The sequence below is a fragment of the Pundamilia nyererei genome, unplaced genomic scaffold, assembly GCF_000239375.1.
Source record: "Pundamilia nyererei isolate P.nyererei 1_Seehausen unplaced genomic scaffold, PunNye1.0 scaffold00112, whole genome shotgun sequence".
In the NCBI taxonomy this organism is placed as follows: Eukaryota; Metazoa; Chordata; class Actinopteri; order Cichliformes; family Cichlidae; genus Pundamilia; species Pundamilia nyererei.
In genome coordinates this window covers 1132477-1149806 of record NW_005187513.1, presented here as the reverse complement: position 1 = coordinate 1149806, position 17330 = coordinate 1132477, and the positions used below count along the sequence as shown (strand labels likewise).

General features: G+C 40.0%; 1 protein-coding gene across 2 annotated transcripts in view; it reads right to left on the bottom strand.

The window, feature by feature from the left end:
- myo1ea (myosin IEa) overlaps nt 1-14213 on the bottom strand; it is a 48186-nt gene extending 33973 nt beyond the window's left edge. For both annotated transcript variants that reach the window (XM_005741623.1, XM_005741624.1), the window contains exons 1-2: nt 13858-14213; nt 274-417 (exon numbers count right to left, since the gene is read on the bottom strand). In XM_005741623.1, coding sequence (XP_005741680.1) covers nt 274-417; nt 13858-13860 — 147 coding nt within the window. In that variant the 5' untranslated portion in view covers nt 13861-14213. The remainder of the gene's footprint in view (nt 1-273; nt 418-13857) is intronic.
- Between the last annotated feature and the right edge of the window lie 3117 nt (nt 14214-17330).

Here is a 17330-nt window from a genome sequence, read left to right as displayed (position 1 = left end):
ATCCGTAACACAATCAAATACAGCTGTTTAAAAGATAGCAGCTATGCTCTCACCACCACCACCACCCCCTCACAGTGAAAGGCCTGGTGAAAGAGCAGGAGTTAGAGATACAAAGACGCCCTTTCCTCCCCGCTCACCTTCCAACACTGACCTGTTACTCATTGCTAATATGTCACAGCGAATGACCATTCAGCTATTCTGGGTATAGCAGGAAAGAGAAGGGCTCCGCTATTCCTCACTGGGGTGTGAACTGTGAGCGTGAGCAAAGGATACAAAGATGTAGTCATCCATGTATCTCTTCTTGAGGTTGTCCACGATGGCGTCCTCATTGATCTTGCTGAGCAGCACCATGTCATCCACGCCGCTGTGTTTGACATTGTGGCTCTGCCAGTGGTACCGGTAGTGCCCCCGGCTCCCCTGAAACAAAACACACACAATGTCCAACTGTTAGGTCACTGAAAAAGACAGAATGAGATCATGCATAGAGTCTGACGTCACGGATGCGCAGACACACTGCTACTTTTCAACACACTCGTCATAACCACACCACTCAGGCAATCAAACGAAAGTGGAACGCGGTCATTATCACTCAAATAAAAAAAACACAGAAAAATAAATATTTCACACATTTCCTGACCTGAGAAACATGTTTACATGAAAACAGTGCGAGGTCAGATTCCCAAGAGCGCTTGTTGCCAAAGATGCTCTAAACATTTATCCAGCATCCTAAAACTCTGGCTTCTCTCTACATCCCTGTTTTTCTTTTTAGTCGAGTGAGTCTCCGGAGAACTGAGGTCATTCATCATGTGCTATGAGTCAGTATTGTCTGGCTACTGTGGACGAGGGTCACAATGTGCTGTGAGGGGTGAGTCTCTTTCTCCTGGATGGAGAACCACTCAAAGACACGGACAGCATCCAGAGCATTAGTCAACACACAAGTTAACTCTTGACTTCCTCTCTCTTTAGGGAGGAAATGTGGGGAGAGGAAGCAGAAGAGCAAGGCTTCAAACAATACTGCCAAGAGAAAGAAATCATTAGGAGCTTTTGGACCACGGGAGCTTTTTTGGTAATTTTAGAATGTGGCGGCAGAACCACGCCGATCATCTTTTTTAGCTTGTAGAATAGAAACTTTCTCCTAGAGCTGTGTGTGGTGTGGTGTAGATGCATAGCATGACACACTGATTGGTCAAATGCAGCTTTGGTGCTCATCACTAAAATAAAAAGCAGCTGTGTGAACATCAGCTCTTAAAGTTAGTCTTAAAGAAAGGAAGCAGCAGTGAAGTCCAGGCTTTACTGAGTCTACATGCGATGGAAGAAATCGAACACAATTTCGACTCATTGGAGCGAGATATTATTTAGGCTACTTGTCGCCAGTCGATTTCATCTTCCTGTTAGACTACTAGCACACAAAAAGTCATGGAAAATAAAGATGCTGGAGATGAGAGAAGATTAGAAAGTAATCAACTACAAAACTGGTGGAGAATGGTGCAAACAAAACCAGACTGCATGACTTCGTTTTGTCTTTGTCCCCTCACTTCAGTTCTGGTGAGTCAAATTCAGCAGTTAGTCTTTTATCTTTGTACTATTTTGCAGATATTTGCACAGTCTAAGTAATCCTTATCACGTTTGTTGATAACGGTGAACTCCATTCTAGCCATTAGCAGCCAAAATGCTAACGCTTAGTCCTCAAAATACAGAATTCAAAACGAGTGGTTTCAGCCTGTGGTTTCAGAGTCTTCAGATAGTGCACGCTAACAGACACTTACTAAAGGACACACATATTAATCCCAGTTCTTTTATTCTTTCGGTGATGATACCTTCTGTGTCAGAAGTGTATGGTTGATTTGTTGTCTTGAGTACATAATATGCCTCTATATTTTCCGTGGATAAGTGAGGTTCGATTAAAGGCAGTCTTATTGTGGCATATTGTTAAAAATAAGTGAAGCAACAACAACAAAACTATGAATACAATAACTGTTGCTCAACTGTGGTTTCCAAGGACAAAGATGAAGTTTAGCAAGGCCGTCAATTATTTTCTCAACTCTGTACCAGCATCAGGGCTGAACTTTAAACCTCAACTTCATTCTGGTTTCTTGGGTTTAGAGGTCGCGGAGTCCTGCTTATTCCAGTGTTACACAACACGTTAAAACTGTAAGCCTGGATTTCCACCGAATGCTATAATCTTTCCTGCACATAGAGACTCTAGTACAGGCTAGATGTGAATAAAAGTCAAGCACTAAAGTTGCTTTTACAGCAGGAAAAGGGAAAGAAACAAAAACAGCAAAGGGAAAAAGCCACAACGTAACACTACAGTACAAAATTAACCGTGGAAAGTCATTGTGCTTTCACTTATTAACTCTAAATTACCATGTCCAAGGAAGAGGAGAGCCAGAAGCATTTAATATCCTCCACAGTCTCTTTACAGCAGCGAGATTAAAACCACTTTACAGACTCAGTCATAGCATGGGAGATGGTGAGGAATGTTTACGGCTTTTCAGCTTAATTCAGCGGGTATTTTCCATTAGGTGGGAAGCAGCAAATTGCTGTTTGATTACTTCTCGACATCATACGGATTAACAGGCCTCACAACTTTTAGGTGTGGCTGAGAGAGATGCCGACTTCTTTCATTGTCAGCAGTGTCAGGATGATGTCACTCTCAGCGGCAAAAACACCTCTTTTGGTGAAGTGAATTTGCTTCTCTATCTGTAAATTACAAAACTGTACAAAAAGAAATATTTAAAATGTATATCTGGAAAAACCACCTAAAGGGAAAAATCTTCCATTTTCTGGATGAGCAGCCTTTTAAAAGGCAGAGGAAGGGTGTAGAATTGCAATATAAATAGGAGAACAGCAGTATTACTGTGTACAGTAAAATTACAGCATATAACAGTGAGGCTGATCCTTCTGAATGCATTGTGTTCATCTCGAGGTTCCTTTGTCCTTAATAGACCTCAGTAAAGACACAAAGTGTTATTCGTTATTGTTGATGGATGAACTCGGATGATCTTCTTATTTCAGGAAATTACCATCGCACACTCTGACATTCTTATTTAGGTTAGCACCTTTTGTCCATCAGGAATGCCAATGTTAAGAGACAGCGCTGGCTCAACTGCAAAGAGAAAATAAGTGAACATGATATCTTTTATTTTTCTCTGCTATGTGTGGAAGGAAAGTCTGCCGACTCAAGAAGGGAGAGGTAATAAGCTGGAAACGTAGGAGGCAAGAGTCACATATTCTTGGGTCTTGTCTAATGAGGGAAGCATACTAAGTAAATATTCATACTCGCAGCAGCGACTGAGGGAGTAGCTGCACACGTACAGACATCAGGGAGACGCCTGAAAGAATCACACTCTTCTGCTGCTGAGCAGCTCCGGAGCAGCTGACTGTGCCGACTGTAACAGCGATGATTGGCTGGAGCGTGACTTTGAACCAAAAACGCTTATTTTATACTTTTAATTAAAGACACTTTTCCACTCGTTTAAATCCAGACACTTAAAAGTTATGAAGCAGATGTTTCTCTACAGTTAGTGTAGTGTTGCACGCAGCCGCTAGTTTTATTAAATTGAGTCCCTGCACATGAACCAGACTGTAAACAAACAAACAAAAACAAAAAAACCTTTTGCAGGTTGCTAAGTGCAGCACCTTAAATGAGGAGGCTGTTTAGCATTTACTGTATTTCAGACTGGAGCTCCCAGAGAAAACCTGGGAGCTCTTGGAGAACATGCGAACTCCACACAGTTGACTGGGTTTGAATCCAGGAGTGTCTTGCTAATAGGCAAAGGTGTTAACCACTGAGCCACTCTGCTGCCATCCTGTTAATAAGGTGAAGAGCACAATAAATAAGAGAACAGTGTAACAGTAAATAACTGTGACTCAGGACCTAATTACATGAATTGTGGATACATGACCTTTAATTTGTTGCACAACAAAGTTGTCCATCTCAAAGCACTAATTACTCAACTAATTTAATTTAATTTAATATGAGGCCACAGCACCATTAATGTCTAATCAATTACCTTTCATGGTAAATAATATTGAGCATACTTTCTCAGGTTTTATGGTATGAAATCGCTTTGGCTCAGTTTACAGGAAATCTTACTACTGTTACCGTAGTCTGTGGTGATGGAGTAAGACATACACACACACACAGGGGACATCTGGCATAATGTGGAGTCTATAGTGGCCATAACGACATCATCACCATGCAACCGGAGACTTCCCTCTGAGCACAGCTATACACAGAAGGAGCTCACACATGGCAAGATCTATATAAATGCAAATATATATAATATATAATATTGTGACAACAACTTCCCCTAAAAAATATTAATGGGCAGAAAAGACAGTGGATTCCTTTTCTCTCGTCAAATCTGAAAACAGAACCAGACCTTTTCCCAGAAGTTACTACAAAGGAATTTCAACACCGCTCCTGATCCATAAGCCCAGGCTTTCCCTCCATGCAAATACCATCACCATATATGGAAAGTGTGTGAGCAGCTCTGACTCGGGATACAGGAAATGGCTGGGTTTGATTCACTATCATAAGCGGCACTTTCCCTCTTATTTCTCCCTTCTATGCCATTTTTCCCCTTCTTCCACATCAGAGTCTGAAACAGTGAGTCCACCGTGTGTTAGGGCTAGGTTTCTCCTCTGCCCTCTGAGACAGATCTGAATAAAAGCCATGAGAATGAATTCCTCGCTTCTAAAATAAGAAGCAGCTAAAGCCATTGAACACTGTGCAGCAAAAGTCTGGAGAAATCACACAACTTTCATAGAAGCACATGGCTGAGGAATGCTCTGTGAAGCTGATTGCTAGCAGTACGAGTACAGAGAAAAGGTCTCGATACAGGACAACATCCTGTTTCGCATCATGAAAAACTGAAGGATATTTTAGCTAAAGTTGCTGTAATTAAATTTATCCTAAGGACAGCAGTACAAGACAAGCTAATACTGGTCACGTACTAAAGGAGACTGCAAGAAAGCATTTCAGTTGATATGACTTAAGACTTTTGGCCTGGATCAGACCGTTTGAAGCGAGACCCTACATCTGATAAGCCCTCAGATATTAGATTAGTTGTGCTGCCATTCCAAGTCGGAGCTTTGTTTAAATATATTGTTCCTAGCGCTGATTTCATGAAGTCTATTTTAAGAAATTACACACACGCAGCAATTAACTTACAACATCACATATTTGGGTCGATGACATAAAAACTAAATGGAGCCTGTGAGTTAGATCAGCCGGGCAACTCAAGCCGCACTGCATCACACACACGTAACACGACCCACTCTCCTCACGTCGCACAGCAAACACAACCTCCTAATTTGTTTATTTTTCTATTTAAGCAGCAAAATTTCCCATCTTTCCCTCTGACGTGTCGATGATTCGCTACCTGCAGTTTCAGCCCCCTCCACAACCACAGCCTCCACCTGTTAGTGCCTGGGAGATGTTTAGTCATTACTCCCCAGTTTAGATTTGGGGGTGTGATAAGATAAACTCTATCTGATGGTTACTTCAGGACTATCAGGACTGGTCAGTTGTGTAAATCAGACAAATGACATAAAACCAAGAACAAAGACCTAAATAATTACACAACGTAAACACACAAATTGACAATAATGCTGGACAAATCCAAACAGATTTAAAAGGTTGGCCCCTGCCAGTACATGAGCTTTAACCTCCAGCCTTCAGCTTCCCTAAATAAGTTAGTTTTTTTTTTTTCCCATTGCTTACTGAAATTACATAAAGTTACTAAAGCTGTCTGGAAAACAGGTCCTCGTTCTCATCTTTATCACCCTGGTTTCGCTCTTCCAAACAGAGCCATATGGTAGCCATTGCAGCAAAAGGCATGTCACTGTTTGCTGTTAACGATCTCAAGGAAGTCTGATCTCTCTGCAGGTGAGCTTTAAAGAATATTGCTTGCCCTGACCAAAAAGTAAACACAGGATATTTAGTCACTCTTTTCCTCTAGTACTACTTCAGCTAAGCTGCTACAATCACCGTCTCCTCAGTAACGCCAAAGCAAGTCAGGGAATCGCTCCAACACACATTTATGTTAGTGTGTTGATTTTGACCGATTTTCTTTTCCCCCCCTCTTGAACGCTTGTTGTGATCCAAAACATTTCAAACAGTGCTTAAGGGGTTACCACTCTCTAAGCTGAATTCCCACCTGGTCTCTGCTGCTTACGCTTGTACTTTGTGTGAGATTAGTCACTGCATGTAATTGGGCCAGATGCAGACGAAACCGCTGACTAAGATAGCTGGCCTTTCCATGGTGGAGGAAAAAGATAAACAATGATGAGAGATGGAGGAGGAGCTCAGCAGAAGAAGCAAAGAGAGTGGAGTCAGAGGAGCAGTGACCCAGTCTGAGCTTCTCAGCGAGGGGATGCTCATTCAGGTCTAAGTAAGCTCTGTACACACACATGCAAACACACAGAAGCAATGCTGAAAACTACAAAAAGCTGGAGTCTGATTAAAGAGCTCATTCACAGTTTAACACACAGAGGAGGTCTTCCTCTAAACTAAAGCAGTTAAAGTTAAAACTGGTCTAAAAATTTGTTTTTTTGTTTGCACTGGGAAACACAGACAAGCCTTTTTTTAAACACAGTTTTCAGATAATAGATCAGATTTAAGTTGCACGTCAGGTTTTTGAGATGTTTTGATGTTTACACACTTTAAAATAAATAAATAAATAAATAAATAAAATAAAAAAGCTTTTTCCCACCAAAATATTTTCATACATTTATTCTGAAAACTAACCAGAAGACAGTGGTCAAAAATGTTTGAGCTCTTGCCGGCTTGTACCGCACATCCATGTCTCTTTGCTTGGACCAGCAGTAGTCGCCCATCATGTATGGAAATTTTCCCTGATAACAGTTTTCCATCACTTGTATATCTCGATGAAATCTTTCTCCATGATCATCGCAAACACCGCCCAGACAAGATGGAAGAAAGTCAAGACGGGAATGTAAAAAATGCATCTTCAGTGACATTCTGGCACGCATTAGCTGATATGCTTTCAGCATGTTATCCACAAGCTCAGCAATATTCTTTGCTCCGTGACTGCCAAGGACAACCTGCACGAATGCTTCCCGTGCTGCTGATTCAGACAGGCTTCAGTTTACTTTCAAGCTCACTGTCGAGCATCACTTCACAGATTTCAGGATCAACAAAAACACCTTCCTTCACATTTTTCATGACCATTATTACTTAAAAACAACAAACAAACAAAAGGGGACGTGCTAGATCCCAGTAGCGAAATGCTTGCTGACCAGTTTAACCTCCTAAAAATATATTTTTATAACTATGAAGGTAAAATTCAATCTTGCATCACTGCAAACCCACATATTGTAGCACTGCAACAACATGCAGTCACATTTGGCTCGACACAAAAAAGGATGACGAAAGGAGGCAATCTGTCACAACACCTGCATACAGACCGAGAGGAAATATGACTTCTGATCATACTGAGAAATATATAGCCTCCAGACTCACATATTTAACACCAGCAGCAGACAGCGATCTTTAACTTTAACGTCTTTTTCCAGCCAGGTATTTCCAGTAAAATGTAAATCAGAAATGTACTAAAAATAGCACAACAAATACTAAATATAAATATTAGGATACTAGAAATAGAGTCGTGCAGAGTGTGTAGGAACAGCTTCTTGTGAATATAGGTGTATTGTACTGGGAATGACATGCTTTTCCATCTGACAGTCATGGATCACAGACTGGATTTGACTGTTCCTCACCTGGAAAGGAGGAAAGGAAAACACCAGTTTCCACTCTACACCTGCTGAAACCAGCTGCTCCACATATTAGCAGCTCCATATTTTTGTCTGTAGAAGATTGTTGAGCAGAGACTGTGGGTTCTCTTGACATCTTTCCACTTCACAACTTCAAGGATGATAGCGGTCACTTGGATGTAACTGGGACACCATCATAAATAATGCAAACAACAAGCCTGCCCGGAGTTTCCATGCTTAGACTTCTTGTTGTTATGGATCTGAGCTTCTACAAAGGAATAATAAAAGGAATCTATTCTTCGGTGAGGATTTGGAAACATGAGCACCGACTGGCTGCGATGACGTTAATATGCTATGCCTGCAGGGCTGGGCTGAATGCTGCCCCTCCCATATAAAGACGGTATAATGATCATGAGTGAATGGATACTTTAAACATTAGTCTCCTAAATGGATGACAATAGCAATAAGGTTGCTAATAAAAACACAACATCAAAGACAATGTGGTTCAGGGTGGAAGTCTGCTGAAGAGGCATGTCACTAAGTGCTGTGTTTTCCTTTTTAAAGCAGTTTCAGTTAAACATAAACTATCTGCAGTGGAAACCAATTCATAGCCATGCCGGTGCCACAATAGGGCCTCAAATCAGTGAAATCCAAACTACAGTCAAGCTAAACTGAGCACACAAAAATACATGTTAAAACCCATCCCAGCTTTCCGCGTTACCTTCTGCTCCAACTAATTATTCAAAGCTGTCTCCTCTTCTTAGAAGGTAAGAGTCAGTCTGGCATTGAGGGAAGAAACCTTAAAGTTGTTTGTTACGGTAATTTGCCAAAAATGGCTTTGTTTTTGATTACATAATAATAATAATAATAATAATAACAACAACAACAAATCCAGCGTTTCATAGTGCACTGTGAACAGAAAAATCCTTTAAGAAGCTACAGTTGCAACTGATATTATCAAACGACTGCCAGGAAAGAAGGAAATTAGTAAAGCCAAGGTCACTGAGATCAGTTCCAGATGAATCAGAGCAGTTGGACTTTAGAGGTACTGCTTCTGCTTTTTTGTGTCTATTAAAAATCTGAACTTGAAATAGACTTCAGCTGCTGGAAAACTTAAGTTGTAAAAAAAAGACAAAAAAAAAAACTAAACCAACCAAACACAGCATTACCTTAATTAATTTACTGCAGCCCAAAACTGTACTTGATACAGTGTTGCAACAAAATGAGTAGCTGGACTGTTTGAAGCAACTCTGCATTAGGAAAGAATAAGATTTAAAATAAATTAATTAATCATCCCTGTGCTTTCATGCTGAAATAAACACGATTTGTCTCCTACAGTTTCGGAAGTGTCATGCATGTAAATTATGAATGTGATTTTAATGATGCTGACTCCATAAAAGTGAACTCATGGAGAAGACAACTAATGACTCGTAGGTTTAACTCAGGCTTGTTTAGTTCAGAAAGTTACTGCGCTGCTTCCCAGTTTATGATTAACAGAACGCTGGACTGCAGTGGTTCGTAATACCTGCTGCGTTTGATTAAATTTTGCTGCTGACTGAAACAAGGTATAAGGAAGTCTGGACCCTAGTAAATTGCCTTTTCAAAATAAAACACTAAAAACTGCCATGACTGGGTTGTGTTTGGGGGGTTAGATTGATGCACGACTCATGAGAAATGACAGCTGATTGGTTTATGGTACGACAACAGAAAAGGATGTGCAGCAGGGCCAGAGGGACCGAGTAAATAACTTTTCCTCTTGTGCTATTTCAATTTGAGGCAAAGCTTTGCAAGCTACTTTGCAACCCACCTTCAATCCAGTCCCACCGTTTCCTGCTGTATCCAACTTCCATTTCTGTTCTCATTGATGTTTTGTTTTTGTTTGTTTGTTTTTGCACAGGGTGGGGGTTCTTCTGCTTTTCTTCGTGTGATTAATGGACAGGAGCATCTCTGACCAGAGCAACTCCAACAAATGTAAATGACTGCATGCGGAAATGCTTCTGTCGATTATAACAGCCCTGACTGAACTAGTGTTTATAAATGATCATCAGGTTCAATACTATAGTGTTTGGACACTTAAGTCAGTGGGTGATTCCACAGTGACTCAGGCCTGCCACAGGATATGTGCCAGAAAAGACAGCTAATTCAAACCAGCTAATTCTGACTTTGTTTCCAGTCAGTTTGTTTATGTCTATTATAGAAAAGCTGACAAGCCTTGTATTAAAAGCTTGTACTAAGTTCTTGTTCCTCCTTGATCACTGTCTACAGCTGTGTGATTTTTTTCCCATATATCTTAATCCACAAATAGAGAACCTGCTCCATCTTACCCAGTGCACTTTTCCTATCAGCTGTTCAAAGATGAATGAAAGATTATGACAGCGGACGAGAGGTGGGGTCGTCAGTCGATTGCAGGGCTAAGACATACCCACACCTACCGATCAAGCATTTCTTTGGACTGATAGGAAACCAAAGGAAGGTTACAAGGTCCCCTTTTAATTAACTGTGTGGGTTTCTTTAACTTTTTTTTTTTCAAATCAATCGATTAATAAATGCAGAAATTTCAGGTTGTGTCTGGTTTCGACTCACGTCCGTATTCCTTGTTGTTATTAGCTTAACTATTAGCCAGCAGCAACAAAAGCAAACTCACTAACAATAACTAATGTGTCAGAGGGAGTATCAAGCTTCTTGAAAAACACAAAAACACATACATTTTCATTTTCTGTGCCAGCACAGTTTCATTGTGAGCAAATCGGGCTAAACAGTAACTAACAAGCCAAATTTCCTACAGCAGCATCAAGACAAATGAAGGGTGGAGTTAAAGGCGATTTGGTGGCTGAGTGCTGGCTGGCATGGGATGATGGGAGGTTAAGAGCACTTGCATGAGTCTGACCTTGTTCCTGGTTTGCGATGAGGTAAGCCATACATGCAAATAGGCAGGTATAATAGGACACTGCTTCGTTCAGGGTAAAAGAACAAGGAGAATAAACAAACATCTAGCACGAAGCATGCCTACAGGATAATGCTGACACAGTAAGAGCATTTATAAGGAAGTTAATTTATCCTTTACTCTATGAACAGATTACCTGCAAAATCGAAGAGAGGCTGGTTGTGTTACTGAGCTGGAAAGAAGGATCTAAGCCAGATAAACTACAGCTTTTCCATTGGACACCAAAGACAACTGATACATGAGAAAGCCATTGCTTCCATTTGAAACTCAAACTGAAATAAACAGCTAAGCTTACAAGTTCAGAATTCATGACAAATGCCCTGTGAGGCTTATTGCACACAGCGCTGCAGCGAGCTAAATCCTCAGGCCTAACATTGTCAAAATGCTGATCGATGCAGGTGCAGTTTGTTAGTTAAGTTTGTTAATATGCTAACATCTGCTAAATAAAAAAAAGTCTTTAGTTAGCGCTGAATATCATTGTTTATAAAATGTATGATCCATCAGACACATTTGACCTAAAAGTAATTGAGAGATTTTTAAAAAGTCATCAAATTATTCCTGATATTTCAGTCTGGTATAAAGTGATTGGCCAGCCCAATGACACTGACCGACAAGCTCCACTGACATGAGCTAATAAAAATGCAATGATAATATGTGATGACTCAATAAAAATATTTCAGCTGTTTAATTACAAGTCACACTGAAAAGAGTTACTATCAATCTCAGAGAAACTGTGCCACTGAACGCTCGCTCTGGGGCATGACCTTTGGCGATCAGCTGAAGCAGCTGAATCCTCTCTGCATCACTGAAAGCACTGTGGCTGAGGACTGAAGCCGAACTACAGCAGAGCAGGCAGAGATTTAAGTGTTTTAAAAACAAGGCCAGAGCCAAATTGTGCAGTTACTGGGGAATTTCGGGTGAAGGGAACACAATAAATAAACACAGAGACAAAAAAAAACACTGCTTAACTGTTCCCCACCTAACCACTTCCACTGAATCATGCTTCATAGTTACAAAAATACCCAATGTCCCATCACTATATCACTTACTATGAAGTCACGACTATTAAAATATGCTTCTTTTGTGACAGGTCACTCATCAAACCTTTTCTGTGGAAATAATTCTCAGCCTCCACTCGTGTTGTGTGGACGTCTGAAGTCCCTCTTTTTTTTTCCTAAATCAAAACCAAAAGTCTCATCCTGCCTTTGTTGTGTGTCCTAAACATTTTTTATAGCATCCATACTGCAATAAAGAAATAAAGATTATTATAACAGCCAAGGTCCCAGTGATCCAGCCACATTCTGTGCAGGAAGTCCAGCAATTTCATGTTTGGGAAATCATCTTCATTTGACTCCAACTTTAGCTTTAGTAAAGATATTTTGTCCAAATGAGAAGATGTAATAAAATATCATATCATCACAGAATGTGTTCACGACCAACAAATCCAAAGAAAGGGATAAAAAAAAGTCCGTCTGATTGCAATCATTTATAATAATAAACAGTAGCAGTAATGGAAATGCTTAATTTCTTATCAAAAAAGAGACTCTGCAGTTGCAGAGTGAAGTAAAACCAGATTTGACACTTGGGCAAAATAGAAGAAAGCTCAAAAACTTTTTGGTAGTTGACAACTTGTGTTTACAATGTGTTTGACACATTTATAAGCTATTTATAAGCTTCTCGTGTCCTCACTGATTTACAGCAAGTGCAACAGTAGAATGAGTCAGCACTCATGGGCTCCATCAGGCCAAACAGCAAAGTGGGGAAAACTTGGCTCCGTAACAAAGACGTATGGAACCGATTGAGGAGTGTGTGTGCACACTGCACTGCAGCGACAAGACTAACGAGTTCCCCAGGTCCACAGAACGGGTGTTCATCCTGTTTTCAGGGACAGGGCTTGAATTCCAGAGCAAGTCTCTAAAGCAGTGATGGATTTGAAAATGGAGCACCAGCTCTGAGATGAAGTATGCACCTCCCTGCTGGAGAGACTAATGCAAACCAGCTGCTCTCATGCCGACTTGCTATTCAGCATCTGGCAGAGAAAGAACCACTGAGCGATGCTGGTGTCTGCTATTCTAGACAGATACAGTGACAGACTATTTTCTCTGCACGAACTGATACTCTTCTTAACCTCTTGTAAAAAAGCTTTAGCAAGAGTGTGTGAGTGTCAACAATGTCTACAAAAGCTGAGTTACATGCTGCAGGATTACATATGTTGTGCTGACTGGATATTATCTCAACCAAACCGACAGGTTTTAATGCATCACCTAGGAATCGAAGAATGCAAACAGCTTTCAGGTCTACCTGTTTTAAATGGACAAAGCATGTTTACAGTCTGAGGTACTGTACAGACACGTGGAAGAGGTTCCTAAGTTGAATGGTGGGTACGTTTTTCAGTTGCCTTTCAGGATATTTCTATATACAAGCCACAAAAAAAAAATATTGCAACCCCCCTTCATATAAACATTATGTCTCCAACATCAATGATGCAGCCATATCATTAAGTGGAAATGTGCTAAAAGTCTGTATCAGCTGTTTTATTAAGAGGACAGGGTTGAGGAAATGTTTCCAATATGCAAAACATACAATATCTCCCATAACTTCTCTTTAGGTGTGTTTTCTGCCGACCTGGCATTTAGAAACCAGGAAAAACCTGCCTCTCTGTGATGCAGCGATACAAAGTAAGGTGCACACAGTACACACTCCACTCCACCTGACACATTGTCCTCCAAGGCTAACCGGTTTTCTAACAAAAGAGACTGAACCTAATTTATCAGTGCTTTCTGACTACTTTCACCACAGGCAGTATAAACTATAAGTCTGCCTGAAACAGCCAAGGTTGCCGCTTCTTATCATAGGATATGTTACACTCGTCAGGGATCAAAGATTAATAAAGCAGCGATTGTGGTTTAAAAGATTTTTCTGTTAAAAGCCTCCAGTGAAGCAATCTGTGAGCTATATTTATGGACATGTGAGTTATCAGTTCGAATTTCGTTAATATTACTTAAGAAAACTTTCAATTAATATTTAAAATAAACACGTTTAACACCCGAGACAACTTTTATAAGCAGACTAGAAAAAGGAACCGCCGCTCCGTGGCAAATATTTGGATTATGATGACTATATTAAACAAATAGTGCCCTACTATCTCAGCCAGTGTAAACACCGCTTACCATCCTCTGTCCTCACAACAGTCGCAGTCTTCGATGTCGTATTCCCTGCGATCCAGTGTCTGAGCGAACCTCGGGGAAGTTCACGCTGTTTAAAACAAGGTCTGACTTGTTTAACCTAAAACCAAGCGACCAAATCCAAAATATACACAAGTTATTCCCGGTAAACTCCAGACAGCATGGATGCGGCTCCTTAGCGGTGCCCTCCGTCCATTGTTGTTCAGTCAGATGTGAGTCCTCCACTGACAGAAGCACAGCAGTCCTCAGACAACGAGCCGGATGGTCAATTTACGGAGGAGCAGTGCCCAAACAGCCCGACTCTAAACACAACACGGGAAACTCGGTCCAATCAAAGCGCGAGTGTTGTTAAATATTCATTAGCTCCTGGAGGGAGGGCAACTGGGCATGCGCAAGTTTGTCGTTCCCTAACAACAGACTCAAACATAAGAGGACGACTAATAAACATGAGCTGTCTTCAAAGAGAGAGTCAACAGCAAGGCAGATGGTACTATGATCCAGCGCAGGGGCGTAGCTTATAATGTCAGTGGGGTCTTAGCTTTTAGGAAAAGTGGCAAAGGAAAACTCATACAGGCTAAAGGTCGTGTTTTCAGATTACAGTACTCACTGAATGTTATAATACACTATTTCACGATCATTTCTACAAGTCTGCAGCTAGTAGAGACCTTATTCTAAACATTTTATATCCTGCATAGATGCAACAGGGTCTTGTGTGTGTGTGTTCCTGTCTAGCTATCTTTGTGAGGACCAAAATCTGCATTCTACTATACTTATGAGAACCAACAGGACCTTTGTCTGTGTCCTCACAAGTTTGAAGGCCTTTTTGAGGCTCAAAATGTGGTTTTAGGGTCAGGGTTATAATAGGTTATAATTAGGTTGTGGTTAGGGTTAGGGTAAGGGGCTGGGGAAACCATTATGTCAATGAAGGTCCTCACTAAGATAGCTGAACGGGGTTGTGTGTGTGTGTGTGTGTGTGTGTGTGTGTGTGAACTTCACACACAAATTTGGGGATGTCGGTCACACCATCTTCATAATGTTTGGACGCATGAGACTGTAAACTAAGAGATACAAACACTTTAACATTATGTAAAGAGCACAACTTACGGATTTCAACATATGAAGTTTTCATTTATTAAAAATCTTATCAGTGTTTGACTCAAATTACCAAATACAAATGTATAAACCAGGTGATAAGAACATCTATCTTAGTTATTTTAACGGGACAGTAATATTAATTCTTAAACCTAATCGTGAGTAATTGTCTAACATGCTGATGAAGAAAAATACTGTCAGCTTTATTCAGCAACTTTTAAGATCCACTACCAAATTAGGTATAGAGTCAGTGTGTAGGCCAGTAATTTAAAACATAGTTACAAAGACATGGTGTCACAGTCTAACAGCATGATGCAGAAAGGACCTCTAATCTATTGATTTGCATTTATGACAGCATATAAATCCTTTTCAAAAAGCATGGAGGGGAAAAGATGGATCAAAAGTCCAAAATGACAAGAGTTTTAAGCTTGCTGGTTTTCACTAAATAAAGGATTCCATTTTGACATTTTAATGGGGCAGTGTGTCCTGGGAAATACAAGTTTCAGTCTGCGTTCAATCTAGTAAATACAAAACATAAAAAAATACTTAGTAATCAGTCTAAATGACATAAACAGTAACATTAACTTATTTTTAGAAACTCATTTCCACTTCTGCCTGTTTACCCTTTTTTTAAAAAATTTGGTTGCTCCCAAATTTAGTTCTGTTTTATCAGCAGACAAATAAAAATGCAGCTCAAAGGCCTTTTAGAAAATCCCTGTTAAGATTTTTGGGTGGCACTGATATCCAGTTCTCACAACCAGTCTCCAGTCAGACTGAGGCTTGCCTTGGAATAATGTTGGGCGGTCAGGCAAGCCTCTGGGTGTAACCAGTGTAGCAGGGTGCCTCTGTATGCATAGACATATACTGTGTGTGTGTTTGTGTGTGTGTGTGTGTGTGCTTATTTGAATGGAACAAAATAAAATAAATAAATAAATAAGAGATAAATTATTACAAAACGAAAAAGAAAAAAGTTTTCTACCATCTCTGATTCTTGCGATGCATTAAAAGATGAATCACATCATGATTTGAGTCAGTCTTGGTGTTTTATCACCACCGTGTGGTCACTTAGGGAGATGGCAGCAATTATTACAGAAACAGAACAAACTCAAAACCTTTTTATTCTCAGGAGCTTACAATTAACTACTGTTTGTAGTAGTAGTAAAAGTAGTAGTAGTAGTAGTTGTTGGTGTGTGTGTGTGTGTGCGTGTGCGCGCGCTTCTTTCTGGTTTTATTTTTATAGAACTGCATGGTTGTTTTTTGATGTTTTTATCATTAACAGTAAGCACACTTTTAGTTTACATGTAGTAAAAAGTGCTATAGAACTAAAACTGTCACTGATATAATGAAAAAGCTAAAAAATTAAAGATATTAATATATACTGAATCATTAAAAGGACTGAATGTTGGTGTTTATTGGTATTAAAGTGATTTTCATTTTTATGTTCATCTCTTTAATGGCTTTTGCCCGCATTGTGTCTTTGTCCTGTCTCCCTAGCCCCACCCGATGCTGATCCTGGTTTTGCTGGAGGTTTCTTCCCGTTAAAAGGGAGTTTTTCCGTCCCACTGTTCCCAGGTGCTTTTTGGGGGTTTTTGTCAATTATTGTAGGGTCTTTACCATACAATATGATACATCTTGAGTTGACTGTTGCTGTGATTTGGCACTGCATAATTAAATCTGAATTTGAAATTTGAAACTAATTTAGTTTTAATATAAAATGAATACAACATTAAAAAAAAACTGTGGACAAATGAGCTATTTGGCGTATTTATTAAAGTGTGAAAACCCAATTCATTGTGAACAGTTTCATGGCTTCATCACCTGTAGTTGTGGGTTTTTAATTACGAACTTATTTCAACGAGAAAACATTTCTGGATCTTATTCAATGTACAGCTCTTTTTTTGTTTTGCTTTTTGAGTTTAAAGACATTTAGTTTGGGAAGTGGTAGTATACAATACAGTACAAAACAATAACTTCTTTATTAATAATCTAAATGACATAATAAAAGTGCTATGAATGCATTTCTGTTATAAGCTTTTAGTATCATGCTAAATAAAGTTAAGCAGTTGCGTTGAAAAAAACAAAAACAAAGAGGAAAAACTAGGGCACGGTCGGTCGCCTAAGTTCTCTCTGTGTCTCATGGGAGTTGTAGTCCATAAGTGGTGCACTTGATGAACGCAAAAATAATTGTTGTTTAAAACTTTAACATGACAGGTTTATACGTGTTTACTATCGCACACAGTAGCAAATATCCATTTAGCAGAGGATAAAGCCAGAGTGCCTTCCTGTCGCCTTCCAGCTTTTCGGAAACTTTAATGAAAGACGATCTCGGAGTGGAGTGGAGCCCGGAAGCAGGGCGGGACCTCTGC